Genomic DNA, 15,180 nt, shown 5'->3' on the forward strand with positions numbered 1-15,180 from the left:
GACGTCAGGGAAGAAGCGATGACAACCGACGCTGGACCTAGACTTTGGAATTCGGCCGACCGAGGACCCGCCTGACGGCAGGATAACCCATCTGTTATGACTGCAGCTGTATTAGCACTCGAACATCTACATTTATGGTAGGTACAAAACTGTACTTTATCTTTCGAATCCTTGGCTATTTTTCTTTCAAAGTTATCCTTGGATGATTTTATGAGGGACCTAAGTTTCTTAGTGATACTGATCAGGGATGTCTTTCCTTCTTGGGATTTTCTTTTTTTCTGAACTAGTTTTCCTCCTTCAATTGTATAGCCTGTTTATGGCAGGGGTCCACCAGACTGGTTTCCTTCTCTTAGGGGAGTGAGTCTTGGTTTTGCTAGGGATAGCACGATCCATGCGTCCTTGTAGGTGCTCATAGAGTGCATTTGTAAAGGTTCCTGCGTCTTGGACACTGTTATCCTTTAGTGTGAGGGCTGTGAAACTTACCACCTCTGTCTTAAGTAGGGTGAAGTTTGCTATAGAAAAGTTTTCACTGTGGTTTCCTTGGTTGGTGGTGTGGTGTGGACAATCCAGATTGATTAGTTTATGGTTTGATCTAACCAGTGATGAGTTGACCTCTAATGCGGAACACCTGTCACCCATGTTGGTGATAACCAGGTCCAATATGTTTTCACTTCTGGTAGGGAAGTTTACCAGCTGATCCAAGGCATTTGAGTTGATAAATTCCAGGAAGCACTGGCCCTGGGAGTTTGTACTTGAGTAGCCCAGTTAACGGCTATGTTAATTGAAATCGCCCAATATCAGGGTGTTTGGTAGGACCTTCATGTTTTCCAGTGTCTCCAGAAAGGCGGAGTGGTGGCCCTGGGTCATGGAAGGTGACCTGTAGCAGGCCACAATTTGCACTGCAGATTTGCCTAATGTTAGTTGCACATGGATGATCTCAGAGGTATCATGCTGCGCCACTAACCTGGAGGTGTAGGTATCTTTTATGAATATGGATACACAGGGCCCCTCCTTTTGTGTTTCGGTCCATGTTCTGTGGCCGAAATGTGTGGTATGAGTTGTAGCCTGGTAGTGTTGGGGTGCTCTGTGAAGCCTTGAACCAGGTTTCAGTTACTGCACAGACGTCAACATTCTCCATACTGAGGAGTGCTTTGAGCGCATGCATTTTGAGATTTAAACTCCTGGCATTGAGTAGCGTAACCCTCATTTTTTTATTTGTGCTGTTTACGGAGGTGGGTTTGACTTTTGAGCCTTGCCTAAAAAAGGCACTATGGAGGCAGCAAGAGCCTTAACCAGTATTCAAAAGCCTAGGGGGTGACAGGTGCAAACCGTCTCTTGTGAAGCAACAAGGCTTGTCGAGCATGTCGTTCCAGGCTGACAGACACTGGGTCCCCTTTGAATGACACCAGAAGCTAAGCCATTTGTTGAAATTGATCACTTTTTCTTTATACTGCGGTATCACTCTTGGTGATAGCAGGATGCTACTCAGGGTCAGGGTCATACCCACCTGGGCTACATGATCAAAGAGCTCTTCCATGTCTCTTTTCATGTAGTCCAGGGAGGTACGTCTCAGGTCATTCACACCAACATGAACAATGACAGAGTCGTATTTGTACTTGTTCTGGAGTGACCTGAGTGCTTGTGTTATGTGGCGGATTCTGGCACCCGACAGGCATTTAACAGTAACCTTCTGCTTGTCCAGCCTAGTGAGTGGGACGTCAGTGTGCCTGACTATAGAGTCTCCTATTACTAGTGTGTTATGTATGTTATTTCGCCTTAAGAACTGTGATTGTGCGGCACACTGATTTTGTGTTTTGTGTGTTTGGTTTGTGACAGGAGGTGCAGGTTTTTTGGGCGTCTCCTTTGGATGTCTCTGATGCTTTTGCAGGTTTTATTTAGAGCCTTCGAGTATGATTTTGTGTATTTATGTGTACTTTTTGCCAGTGCTGGTTTACTATGTCTATGTGAGGCTGGAGGTGTGGTGCAAGTGTTAACCTTCTCCTCATGACTGCCTGTTCCAGTCTTGCGTGGGGAGAGCTTGGCCTCCAATTTAGCTATATAATTGCATCTCTCGCATATGTTAATGTTTTGTGGTAGGAGGAGAGGGTTGTCTGTGTAAATGAGGCAGTTGTAACATTGCCTCAGGATACCCAGGTTCACCAGCTGGACCAGAGAGTATACCTGAAATTGCCCTTTGGTCATGCCTGAATAGTAGGGTGAGCTGCTTAGTTGCTTGGTTGGTGAGGGGTGAATAATGAGCCTTGCCCTGCTTGGGCAATCAAGTGTCAGGGTATATTAGTGCTTGCTATTAGGTCTGAGCAAGTGCTGGACTGTAGGATACTTTTTAAGTGCTTAGGTTGAGAGTTAGACTACTTTCAAGGGAAAAACTGAAGAGGAGACTTGGTGGAGCCGGTAATAATTTAGTCCTGGCTAACTGGCGCTGCCCGGACATGCAAAACTGTGCAAACTGTTTTTTTTTACAGCAGGGAAATGAAAGAGATAGAAATTATCCCAGAATGGCCTATAAACTACTAACTTCTGGGCTGGAACTATTCCTCCAGGGACAGATGGCTGCTCAAAGTTCCCTCTCTCACAGGTGAACAGAGAAACCTCCTTCTATCCAAGTAAGGTATGAGCAACTTAGAAAATTGTAACACAGCCCTGAATTCAGCACTAGCCTGAAAACTGGACTATACTAGCTTAGAAAGGTGGAAAACAAGGAAAAAAAATTTTTGAAAAGATAAGGCAAAACCAGTAAAAAAAATACACTTAAAACAGCTTTAAACAACTACAAACAGTAAAAAATACACATAAATCAGCTTTAGATGATTACAAGCAATCAGAAAAGGCTTTTAAACAAATTACCCAATTAACGGGTGGTGCTGTGGTAGCGTTGTCTCCTCACAGTAAGACGCTGTCCGGTTCGATTCTCAGCTAGAGCGTCTTCTGTGTGGAGACATGCGTGAATGGGCGTACCTTCGTTGAAGGTTTTGCGTCAGGCGTGGCAAGCCGGTATGTAAAAATCAACTGCCAATCATTAGCGGACCGGAGTTCCGCTGTGGCGACCCCTAACCGGGAAAAGCCGAAAGACACAAACAAACCCAATTAACCAGTAAAAAAATCTCAAAATTGAGCCCTGTTCCTCTAGTCTTCAATCAGACAAGTTCTAATTGCACACACCTGCCACAGGGGTGTAGGGGAACCTTCTCCAAAAAAGAAGGCCTGGATTAGTACTCAAGTTATACAAACAAAGCTAGATTCAGCAGCCTGAATCTAGTTTATGCGACAGCAAACAAGGCACACCAATTTCAGTATGAAACAGTTCAAATATGCAGGCACTATAAGCCTTTAACCAGAAATTTCCAGCTCAGAAGAGCAGAGTCCTGCCTCTCCTCCCACACGAGTGCAGACCACAAACCTTCTTAATGTAAAATGGCTGGCCTGAAACCAAAGTACTTAAACTAGAACTAATACACTTTTAGAATAACAGACACTGAGCCTTCAATCAGCAGTTCCCAGCTTAGAAGGATGTAAGCTACCTGTCCTGCCACAACAGTGCAGACCACAGACCTTCTTAATGTAAAACAACTGGTCTGAAGCCCAAGTGCTTAAACCAAAAGGCTTAGAATGATAGTTACACCAAGCAGTAATAATACAATTGATTACTTTTAAGATGACGCAAAACCAAAATAAAGTAGGAAGAAACACAAATACACTGAAAGCAGATGAATAAAGTGCAATTTATTTATTTATTTATTTTGAGTGAGCAAATGAGATGGGCCCAGGAGGAGTATCCAAATGCAAATTTACAAGAGGGGTGGCCAGTTTTAAAGCCACCAAGATTAACACCAAAACAAAGGGGAGGGTAGGTGGGGAACTAACTGAAAAAACAGAGCCACAACTTTCAGCTAGATAGTATTAAATGCAACACAAATAAATCAATTTAAATGCTGTATTTGAAAAATGTGCAGATAAAGATTTACTTAAAATCACTTATACGTCCAGTTGATTGCAAGTAGGTCTTAGCCAGCCAAAGCTCAGAGTTTAAGAATCTAGGCAGATAGCCATCTGCATTGCCTTGTATTACCAGAAGGTTAACCACTTGTTGTTAGTCATTGAATTGAAGAGAGATTCCTCAAGGGATCTGACCACTTTTAACACTTGTTTCACAGTAGACATTTCTGCTGTGGTTATCCAGTTCTAAGGGTATACCTTTACAAACCAACATGGTTTAAATTTCCACTCCTGGAGCACTATCATTTAACTGTTCTGTGACGCTGAAGATATTTCTCCTAGTATATTCTTTTACCTTCATTGATGTTTTTGGCACACTGGTTAGAATTTTTCCAAGTGTTCCATCGGCTGAGCAGGGGCTCTTTAGAGTGGGTTCTCTCACATTTGTTATGTCTTACCTTATCAGTTAAACTTTTAGAAGGCCCTCCCCTCTTTCAGTTTTATTTGGATTGCTCACAGCTATGTCTTGGCAGCAGAGCCACCCAGCTGTGTATTTTCAAGTTGATATCTTATGTTGTGTTTTCTTGCAGATGTTGCCTCCTTTCAAAATGTGAGTCAGTAACGCTGGATATTGGCAGTGCAAGGACCTTGTAGCAGGCAAGTGTGCCTGATATGAGTCTAGAAAGTAAGTGTGTCCAAGTGTATAAGCTTGATATTTCAACAAAAATTCACGCATACACAATAGGTTCATAGGTTCATACTAGGCTATCTGCCCTAGGGCATTTATAAGCCTAGCCAGAATGTGTTTGGCTTTCGCCACCCATTTTAAATTTATTTTGCTATGTCCTTCTTCGAGGTTAGTATAGTGTGCCTCTGTCTAACAGTGACACAGAAGTGATACCCGGGGTAAACCTACGATCTCCCATCCACTCATCAAGATTCCTCTTGAAGAGAGTCAATGAGGGACTCTGCCTAACCTGGACTGGGATTTTATTCCAGAGTGAAGGGCAACTCTGGGTTATGAATCTGTCCCTCCAGCATGTCCTGTTTATTTCAGTGCTGAGGTTCAAGTCTCTCGAGCGCGTAACTCAATGGGATTTGGATTTTCTGAGGTGCAGCATGTCCATTAATTCCGGGTTGGACATGGCTTTATACGTCAGGCATAGATCGCCTCTGAACAGGCAGTATGCCACTGAGTAGAGCTGGAGTTTCTTTAACCGGGCAGCATATGGCACCTGTTTGAGCCCTTTGATCCTCTTGGTGAGGTACTTTTGGGGTCTTTCCAGTTGCTGCAGTTGTCTGGTAAGGTACATCCCAAAAGGGGCATTGTACTCAATTATGGGCCTGATGAGGGGTGAGTAAAGAGGCACGATGACCTCCCCTGATCTAGATGTGAATCCCTTCATGATTAGGTGGGCTACATAAAATGTTTTTCTAACCACTTTGGCCACGTGGTTGTCAAATGAGAGATTGCTATCAACTTGGGTCCCCAGGTCCCTAATTACTTCTTCTGTACTTAATGGATTACCACCTATGTGGTAATTTGTGGGCATTTTGTTTTTGCCAAAGGGGATGACTATACACTTTTTGGCATTTAGCTTGAGGCCATGGCTCTGGCACCAGTTGTCTGTTTCTATGAGGCCCTTTTGGAGGATGCTTGTGTCGGCTGGAGAGTCGATTATGGCGCCCAGTTTGCAGTCATCTGCAAACTTGGTCAGCCACAGTCCTTCCATGTTGGCCTGTACCTCCGAGAAATATATACCGAACAAGAGAGGCCCCAGGACTGAGCCTTGTGGGACACCACTTGTAACTGGTTTGGAGTCTGACATGGCTCCAGCAATTCTAACCATGTGGGTTCTGTCCTTGAGCCAGTTTGCAATCCATCTAGTGACATAGGGATTTATATTTAAGCTGGTGAGCTTATCTATAACGCCCGAGTGGGGTATTGTATCGAAGGCTTTTGCGAGGTCCAGGTAGGCTGTGTGGACCACCTTCCCTCGTCAATGGCCTTGGTGACTGTTTCAAAGAAATCAACCAGGTTTAAGAGGCAGGATCTGCCCTTAACAAAGCCAAACTGGGTAGGATCCAGTGTCTGTAGGTCCCCAATATCTTTATTTATGAAGTCCATGATGATCCTTTCCATAGCTTTGCAGACCAAGCTAGTCAGGCTTATGGGGCGATAGTTTCCAGGATCCGTTGAGGCACCACCTTTATGGAGAGGGACCACTGTTGCTGTACACCACTCTTTGGGCACATATCCTGTAGTAAGGCTCAGATTGAACAGTAGTTTTATGTTTGGGTTTAGCTCTTTTTGGAGTTCATGTAGGACGCAGCCCGGGACACCGTCTGGTCCCATTGATGCTGTGTTTTTTCTTTGGAGAGGGCGGCTCATACCTGAGCATCTGAGATGTCAGGGGGGCAGCACTCTGCTGGGATAGATATTTGCCCTTTTGATGGGGAGGGGGGGGGGGTTGTGCTGAACCTGTCAGCTAGGATGTTGGCAATGTCTGTGTGTTCGGTGTATTTTTTGTCATTTTGGACTAATTCTGAGCATATCTGGGAATTACCACCCAGGTTCCTAACATAATTAAAGAAAGCCTTGTGATTTTCCTTAGTGTCCTGTGCAATTTTTCTCTCGAAGCTGGCCTTAGACAATTTTATGAGTGCCCGTAGTTTTTTGCTAATACTGATCAGTGATGCCTTCCTTTTGGGATTTTGCTCTATCATTTAGTAGCTTCCTCCTTCTATTGTATAGTTTGTTTATGGCTGGGGTCCACCAGACAGGACGTCTGCCTTTGGACGATTGGGTCTTGGTTTTATTTGGGATCGCATGATCCATGCATTCCTGAAGGTGTTCATAGAATGCGTTTATAAAGGATTCTGCGGTCTGGGCCATATTTTCCACAGGCCCGGGGGCTTTGAAGGATTCCACCTCGGTTTTGAGGAGTGTGAAATTTGCTTTAGAGAAGTTTTTCACTGTGGTTTTCTGGGCATGGGGTGGGGTCAGGATGTGAATATCCAGTGAGATTAGTTTATGGTCTGATCTTACCAGTGAGGGATACACTTCTGGTCTGGAGCATAGAGTCCCCATGTTTGTGATGATCAGGTCCAATATGTTTTCCCCTCTTGTGGGAGTGGTAACAAGTTGTTCCGTAGCATTTGAGTTTATAAATTGTAGGAACCTTTGGGCTAGGGTGTTGGAGCTAGAGTAATGCTCCCAGTCTATGTTTGGGTAGTTGAAGTCGCCCAATATAATGGTGTTTGGAGAGACCTTCATATTTTCCAGTGTTCTCAGGAAGGCCGAGTGGGGTTCCTGGGTTTGGGAGGGTGGTCTGTAGCAGGCTATAAACTGGAAGGCAGTTTTACCCACTGTTAGTTGCACATGGATAGTCTCTGATGCTTCGTGCTTTGCCACCAACCTGGAGGTGTGGGTATCTTTGATGAATATCGATACTCCCCCTCCTTTTGTGGTTCGGTCCAAGTTTTGGGGCCGAAAAGCATGGTATGAGGTATAACCTGGTAGTGCTGGGGTGCTCTCGGGAGCCCTGAACCAGGTTTCTGTTACTGCATAGATATCGATGTTCTCCATGCTAAGGAGAGTTTCGCGTGCGTGCATCTTGAGGTATAGACTTCTGGCGTTGAGTAGCCTTACTCTTAGTTTCTTATCTCTTGTGATACCTATGGAGGTGGGTTTGTCTTTTGAGCCTTGCCTAAAAAAGGCACTATGGGGGTAGCAAGAGCCTTTGCCAATATCCGAAAGCCCTAGTGAAGCATCGTGGCTTGTCGAGCATATCATCCCAAGGTGACAGACATTTGATCCCCTTTGAATGACACCAGTACTTAAGACAGTTGTTGAAATTGATCATCTTGTCTTCATATTGTGGCATCATTCTTGGTGAGGGTAAGATCCTACTTACGGTCAGGGTCATACCGGCCTGGGCTACATGCTCAGAGAGCTCCTCTATGTCTCTTTTCATGTAGTCCAGGGAGGTACGTCTCCGGTCATTCACACCAGCATGGACAATGACTGAGTCATATTTGTACTTGCCTTGGAGGGACCTGAGTGCTTGTGTTATGTGGCGGATCCTAGCTCTCGACAGGCTGCTCACCGTGACCCTCTCCTTGTTCAGCCTGGTGAGCAGGACGTCCATGTGCCTGACGATAGTCACCTATTACAAGTGTATCAGGTGTGTTGTTTAGTCTTAAGGGCTGTGACTGTTCGGCACACTGGCTTTGTGAGATATGTGTTGCACGTGTTTTGTTTTGCGGTAGCGGTTGCTTGGGTGTCTGCTTTGGAGGTCTCTGCTGCTTAGGCAGATCTTTATTTAGAGCCTCCAAGTATGTTTTTGTGTGATTATGTGAAGGATTCATCGAAGTGTTCATCCACTGACGAGGAGCTTTCCAAGACCTACTGATTTTTCTAAGTGCTTGCATAGCTGTTGTGTCTTTTGTCCTGTTGCATTGAAGTTTAAATTACTGTACCTTTGATCAAGGGTATATTTGTGTGCTGTTAAACTGAAATTAATTACCTGAAGTGCCATTTGGTGAGTTTGGCAGATATTTTAAAAATATATTTTTCTAATGATTGCTTTGGCACTCCCACTGTAACTTTTAGAAGAGACCTCTCCATGCATTCCTGCTGTAATTCTTCTAATTGTAAATTGTCATGTTTTGGAGAACAGAGTGATTTCCCTGATGCAATAAATTTGGTACTGGAAAGCTGGTTACAGTTGTGGCCAACTGCAACCATTAAAATGGGTGATGTGAAATTACCAAACTGTATTATGACTGCTTATTTAAATACTGGAATGTGTTTGTAAGGTGAACATCATATTTTGTTAAAATTAATATTTCAGAGACTGCTTTAATCTCATAATGCATTGCCCTAATTTCCAATTTTCCTTTTCTAGACGATAGTTGAACTTGCAGAAACTGGCAGTTTGGACCTCAGTATATTCTGCAGCACATGTTTAGTAAGTATGTTTAACAAGTGAAAAGTCTTAGCACACGGTATTTTATATAAATTTAAATGATTTAAGAAATGCATATGAAAGGCCAACCTTTCAGCAATTTTAAAATGTATTTTTTCCTTTGGTAAAGCAAAGTAAAGCATTGTTGTTTTATATTCCGTAAATGTAGTTTTGCAGAAGTTTGCCTTTTTCACTTCTGCTTGAAAAGTAAAATATGACATGATGCTTTTTATAACAAGCTTCTGTTGCGTATTTAGAATACTTCTTTTTTTTCCTTTGTGATGTTTGTCTAACAGTGCAAATGTAAAGTAACAGTACTTTGCTGCTGAAATGAATGATTTTGTTTTGCATACTGGCTTACAGTGCATCTTAAAACTGATAAAAAATTATGTCTGTCAAACAGATACGAAAGCCAGTGAGGTCTAAACACTGTACGGTATGTAATCGATGTATTGCAAAGTTTGACCACCATTGCCCATGGGTTGGTAACTGTGTAGGTAAGTCATGTTCATAGGCTTTTAATAAAGTAAGCTGTTTTGCAAACTGAATTTTAAACAGGCTTGTAGTAGTTGAGGTGATTCCTTTTTGGGGGGGTGGAGGGGCCTGCATACATTATTTGAAACAAGGCAAATTCATACTATGAGTTACAGCAAAAAAAGTGTGTGTGAGTGATAAATCTATCTACATGGCTATATCGATATATATAGATATATATATATATATATATATATATATATATATATATATATATATATATATATATATATATATATATATATATATATATACAAAATCTATATCTATATATGTATGTGTATATATATATATATATATATATATATATATATATATATATATATATATATATATATATATATACACACACATATGTTGAAACACAGGTGCCCAGCAGGAAGTATATATATATTTAACTGGGTTCCCTTCAGAAGCTCAAAATACTGAAATCTTGAATTTCAGTATCTCGAGCCCAAGAAGCTGAATCCACAGAACAGCAAAAGTTTAGAAGCGCAAAATTCAAAAACTTGAATACCTGAGGTTTTAACTTTCACACTTCTAAACTTCTGCTGTGGTCATGTATTCAGGTAAATGTGTGTGTGTGTTAAGGGGTTTGGGTAGGAGCTGTGGTGTGTGTGTGTGTGTGTGTGTGTGTGTGTGTGTGTGTGTGTGTTTTGTTGCTGTGATATGTGTGTGCGAGGAGAATGTAGCTTGTGTGGTGGTGATGTTCATCGTGTTTCACTGTTGCAGTCATTGCTCTTGGGTTATCCTGCTGGCAGGCTACCCTCAGTCGGCCAGAATTACAAAGTCTAGGTCCGGTGTCGGTTGCTGTCGCCTCTTCCCTGACGTCAGTGCGCCAGGGGTATGAAAGATGCAGCTGATGCCATTTTCTCCAGTCTTTTTTGCCGTGTGGTGCCCGAAGCAAAAGCAGTTCGCAAGTGCCGGTCGGCCGACTCCTGAGATTTTCAAATCCGAATTTCAGAACTGAAGTCTTCATTAAAGCTAAGTACCCCTTTAGGGATACTTTTTTCTTGCTCCAGACCGATGTCAGAAAAAGTTAACAATTGTATTTCTTGTGGGAAGCAAATACCTCATAAGGATTTTCACTCTTACTGTATTCCTTGCCTAGGCCCTGATCACAACATTGCTAGCTGTTGGTTTTGTGCTAGATTTAACCAACGCACTATTAAGCGTCGGTTCGATTTTGCATTTTATTACTTTGGCCAAAGATTTAATTATATAATGCCGTCGGTATAGCCGACAACCGGAATTTACAAAAAACGCAAGAACAAGGAAAAGGATAGGCATCCGAGGTCCAAAACCGACGACGAGGCCTCTGCTAGGCCAGTTGCCGGTTTGCCGGCTCTCAGTGAGGTGCTTTAGCAGCCCCTGGCGCCCGCTACTTCAGAACCACAGGCCGCTTCCAACTCCCACGTGGAGCCGACTGGGCCTCTGGATACTCAAGGTATTGGACACTCAGAAATCATTCCCTCAGATGGTTCCAGAGCCGCTGAGCAGGCATCGGCTTCTGAGGATGTCTTCAGACCTACACAACTATATATTAAGCCATCTTCAGCTTCAAGGACAAAGACTAAAGCAGCTCTAAAGACAAAGAAACAAGTACATTTCCTTTTATTACCTCAACATAGACCCCTTGCTATTCCGCCAGTGTTAGATATTGTGGATGATGTTTATTCTGAATCCAGTTTAAATCTTGATTCTTTACCTCCTGCTCCAGTTAAGCCAGACAGATACTACAGAGTCCCTGACTCACACAAATTCCTTTATAAAAGCCCTGTTGCTGACCCTGAAACTATTTCCCAGGGTCCCAGAGGGGTAAAGGCCTCTACAGCAAAAAGTCCAGTCCCCTCTGACAGAGATTCCAGAGCATTAGACAGATGGGGGAAGAAAGTGTATACATCTGCAAGAAAGTGTATACATCTGCAACTTTAGCAATGAGAGCCTTAAATTGCCAGTTTCACATGCTTAAATTCCAGCAATATTTGATGTCTCAGTTGAAACAAATGCTTCCAAATTCAGACCTTCCTAATTATAAGGAAATGCAGGATTTATTGCATGCAGCTGAACAAGTGGGAAAACATACTTTGCAATGTGGTTTTGATTTCTTAGAGGCCTCCTGTAGAGGAGCAGTTACAGAGTCTGATATTAGAAGACATGTTTGGTTAAAAGAGCAGACATTACCAGATCATGTTAAAGCAAAAATATTAGATGCACCTTTGCAGCAAGATGTTTTATTTGGAGTTAAGGCAGAAGAAGTATTAAAGAAAATGGAGGATAAAGCAAAATCTATGCAAACGGTGAAGGATTTCTTACAGGTTCAGCCTCCTCAATTTAGCAGAAATTGGCCAACAAATTATTGGTCCTTTCCAGTTTCAGACAGACCTCAAGGGGCAGATACAGATGTCCAAGAGGCAGAGGCCAACCACAAGGTACTTACAGGCCTCGACAATGGGGCCAGAGAGAAGGGGAAGACAGGCCTCAACCTTATAAAAAACAGCCCCAATGACTTTCCACTACAGCTGCCAAACATCTCTCTCTCTTGTCAGCCCCCTTGGGGGGAAACTGGCACTTTTCAGTCACAATTGGCAAATGATCACCAAAGACAAATGGGTTCTCAATATTGTGTCTCAAGGTTACACGTTCCACTTTCACACTCTGCCAAGGTTAAAAGGAATGCCAAATCTGCCACCAAATTAATGGGCAGAGGCTCAAGGATGAATTACAGCACTCATGGACATGAGAGCTATTCAAAAGGTACCAACACAGGAGCAAGGGCAAGGATTTTACCCAAGACTCTTTCTGGTACCCAGAAAGGACAAAGCCTGGAGGCCCATTCTGGATCTTTCATCTCTAAATACTTACCTGGATGTTCCAAAATTCAAAATGTTGACACTACAGCAGCTTCTTCCCATGCTGGGCAAGAAAGCTTGGCTCGTAACTTTGGACCTCAAGGAGGCATACCTGCCTGTCCCTATCAGGCAAAATTGCAGAAGATACCTCAGATTCTTAGCAGGTTCAATGCATTACCAATTCTCTGCACTGCCGTTTGGCTTATCTACTGTGCCCAGGGTCTTTACAAAATGCCTGGCATCAGTAATTGCATTTTGCAGACAAAAGGAATTCAAATTTACCCATACTTCGACGACTGCCTTATTCAAGCAGAGAGCGAAGACATTCTTCTAAAGCATCTGGCATTTGTAAAAAGACTGGTAATTTGCCTAGGGTACACAGTAAACGAAAAGAAATCAAAACTAGTGCCCTCACAAGAGATAATATTCCTGGGTGCCAGCTTAAATACAACGGTCCAGATGGCATATCTCACGCCAGACAAGCAAGAACAACTGACTCAATATTTCCAATTGATGGCAACAAAAACCCAACTCCCTGCAAGAAAAATTCGGCATGCCTTGGGTTACATGGCATCTTGCATACTACTAATTCCATATGCCAGACTGCATATGAGGAAACTTCAGTGGTACCTAAAGAGTGTCTGGTCTCAACACTGTCACAGTTTGGAAACAGTAATACCACTTATTCCTTGCCTTCAACAGGAGTTTCGATGGTGGGCTCAAGCCTGTCACCTCAACAAGGGACAGCCTTTCACTCAACCCACAGCCAGGCAAACACTGACAACAGTTGCTTCGGATTACACCTGGGGAGCACACATGGTAGGAAAATGTATTCAGGGCAAGTGGCCCGCAGAACAAAGGCATCTTCACATCAAACAAAAAGAGATGCTAGCTGTACAAAATGCCCTTATAGCTTTCAAGGACCTTCTGCATCCAGGACGACTACTACTAAAGACAGACAACACCACAGTTATGTGGTACATAAACAAGCAAGGGGGCACTCATTCATATCCCCTCTGCAGACAAGCCATGACCTTGTGGAACACAGCTATAACCTATCAAGTTCATCTGCAAGCACAATTCCTGCCAGGAGAGAAAAACACACTGGCAGACGACTTAAGCAGAAACATCATGTATCCGCACAAGTGGAAATTACATCCACAAATGTTCAGGATGATAACACAGAAATGGTGGAGCCCGAACATAGATCTGTTTGCATCCCCAATGAATTGCCAGCTACAGAAATTCTGCACAAGGACTTACCACCCACAAGCATGGAAAGTGGATGCCCTCTCATTCAGCTGGAAAAACCTACAAGTATACGCTTTCGCACCAATACCTCTCCTTTCAAAGGCACTCATAAAAGCCAGACAAGAAAGGCCAAATTTGATCCTGATTGCCCCAGACTGGCCACGCCAGCACTGGTACCCAATCTTAAAGAACTTAGCACAAGGACCACCAAGGATTTTGCCTCAAATCTCACAAATTCTGACTCGGCAAAACAATCAGATACTTCACGGCCAACTCAAGACTTTAAACCTGGCTGCATGGCAGATTCCTTAGTCAAGCAAACAATGCCTCTCTCCAAAGCTGTTATGGATGTCATTATGGAGGCCAGAAGGCCTAGCACCAGGAAAGCCTATTTGGATGAATGGAAGAGATTCTGTGCCTGGAACCAGGCTCACAGCCTTGATCCTCTTGTCCCAAACATTCCTCAGATACTACAATACTTGACTGAGATGCTGGACCAAAGGCCTCTCCTTTTCATCCATTAAGATCCATGCCTCTGCCATCACTGCTCATTACAACACAGATCCACCAATTTTTTCTCATCTCTCATCCTTTGCTAAAACAGTACCTCAGAGGGGCTAAAAACATAAGACCGCCCCGTAGAGCACCAACTCCAACTTGGGACCTCAACTTCGTCTTGGAAAAATTAACTTTACCTCCTTTTGAGCCAGCTAACTCAGCAGACTTAAAATATGTGTCTTGAAAACTGCTCTGCTCCTGGCAATAACCTCAGCTCAAAGAGTTTCAGAATTACAGGCACTAATGGCAGTGGAACTTTTCATCATTTTCCACCAAGACAGGGTGTCTTTAAGAACAAACCCTACTTTTATGCCAAAGGTGGTATCAAGTGTGGTTCTAAACCAAACTATTCACTTGCCATTATCCAAATCCACTGAACAAAGGGGAGAGACTACTGCATTCCTTGGACATACGCAGGTAGTTACGCTTCCACTTGGACAAAATGAAAGCTTTTAGGAAAACTGAGCAGATGTCCTTCAAGAATGCAACTGCAGTCATAACATGTGGGTTATCCTGCCTCAGGCAGCCCTCGGTCGGCCGGATTCCAAAGTCTGGGTCCGACGTCGGCTGATGTCGCATTTCTCTCCGACGTCAGAGCGGCTGGAGTACATAAGCATAAGCCGACGCCATTTTCTTCAGTCTTTCTTGCCGCGCGGTGCCCGAAGCAGAAGCAGTTCGCAAGTGCCGGTCGGTCAGCTCCTGTATTCTACGATACCGAAGTCATCAAAAAAGCTAAGTACCCCGTTGGGGACATTTTCTTGCCTCAGCCGATGTCAGAAATTACTGAAAAAGTTAACAATTGTCTTTCTTGTGGTAAACAAATATCTCATAAGGATTTCCACTCTTACTGCCTCCCTTGCCTGGGCCCAGACCACGACGTCTCGGCCTGTGTAGCCTGTGCTCGCTTCAACAAGCGCACTCTCAGGCGCCGGGCGGAGTTCGCTGAAGATTATTTCGGCGATAATTTTGCTTACACCATGCCGTCGGATCTTCCGACATTGCAAACTCCCAAAAAGCGAAATGACCGGGACCGACATCCTTGGCCCGCGTCTACCACCGAC

The 15,180-nt window shown here is 43.5% G+C and overlaps 1 protein-coding gene across 1 annotated transcript in view; it reads left to right on the forward strand.

Annotated features, from left to right (window-relative positions):
- ZDHHC17 (zinc finger DHHC-type palmitoyltransferase 17) overlaps window positions 1-15,180 on the forward strand; it is a 1,884,000-nt gene that overhangs the window by 1,353,469 nt on the left and 515,351 nt on the right. Inside the window, exons 12-13 of the mRNA XM_044087981.1 lie at window positions 8,865-8,927; window positions 9,328-9,421. Of these exons, the coding sequence (XP_043943916.1) occupies window positions 8,865-8,927; window positions 9,328-9,421 (157 nt within the window). The remainder of the gene's footprint in view (window positions 1-8,864; window positions 8,928-9,327; window positions 9,422-15,180) is intronic.

This window comes from Protopterus annectens, chromosome 11.part0, assembly GCF_019279795.1.
Source record: "Protopterus annectens isolate FY-2018-M chromosome 11.part0, PAN1.0, whole genome shotgun sequence".
Lineage (NCBI taxonomy): Eukaryota > Metazoa > Chordata > Ceratodontiformes > Protopteridae > Protopterus > Protopterus annectens.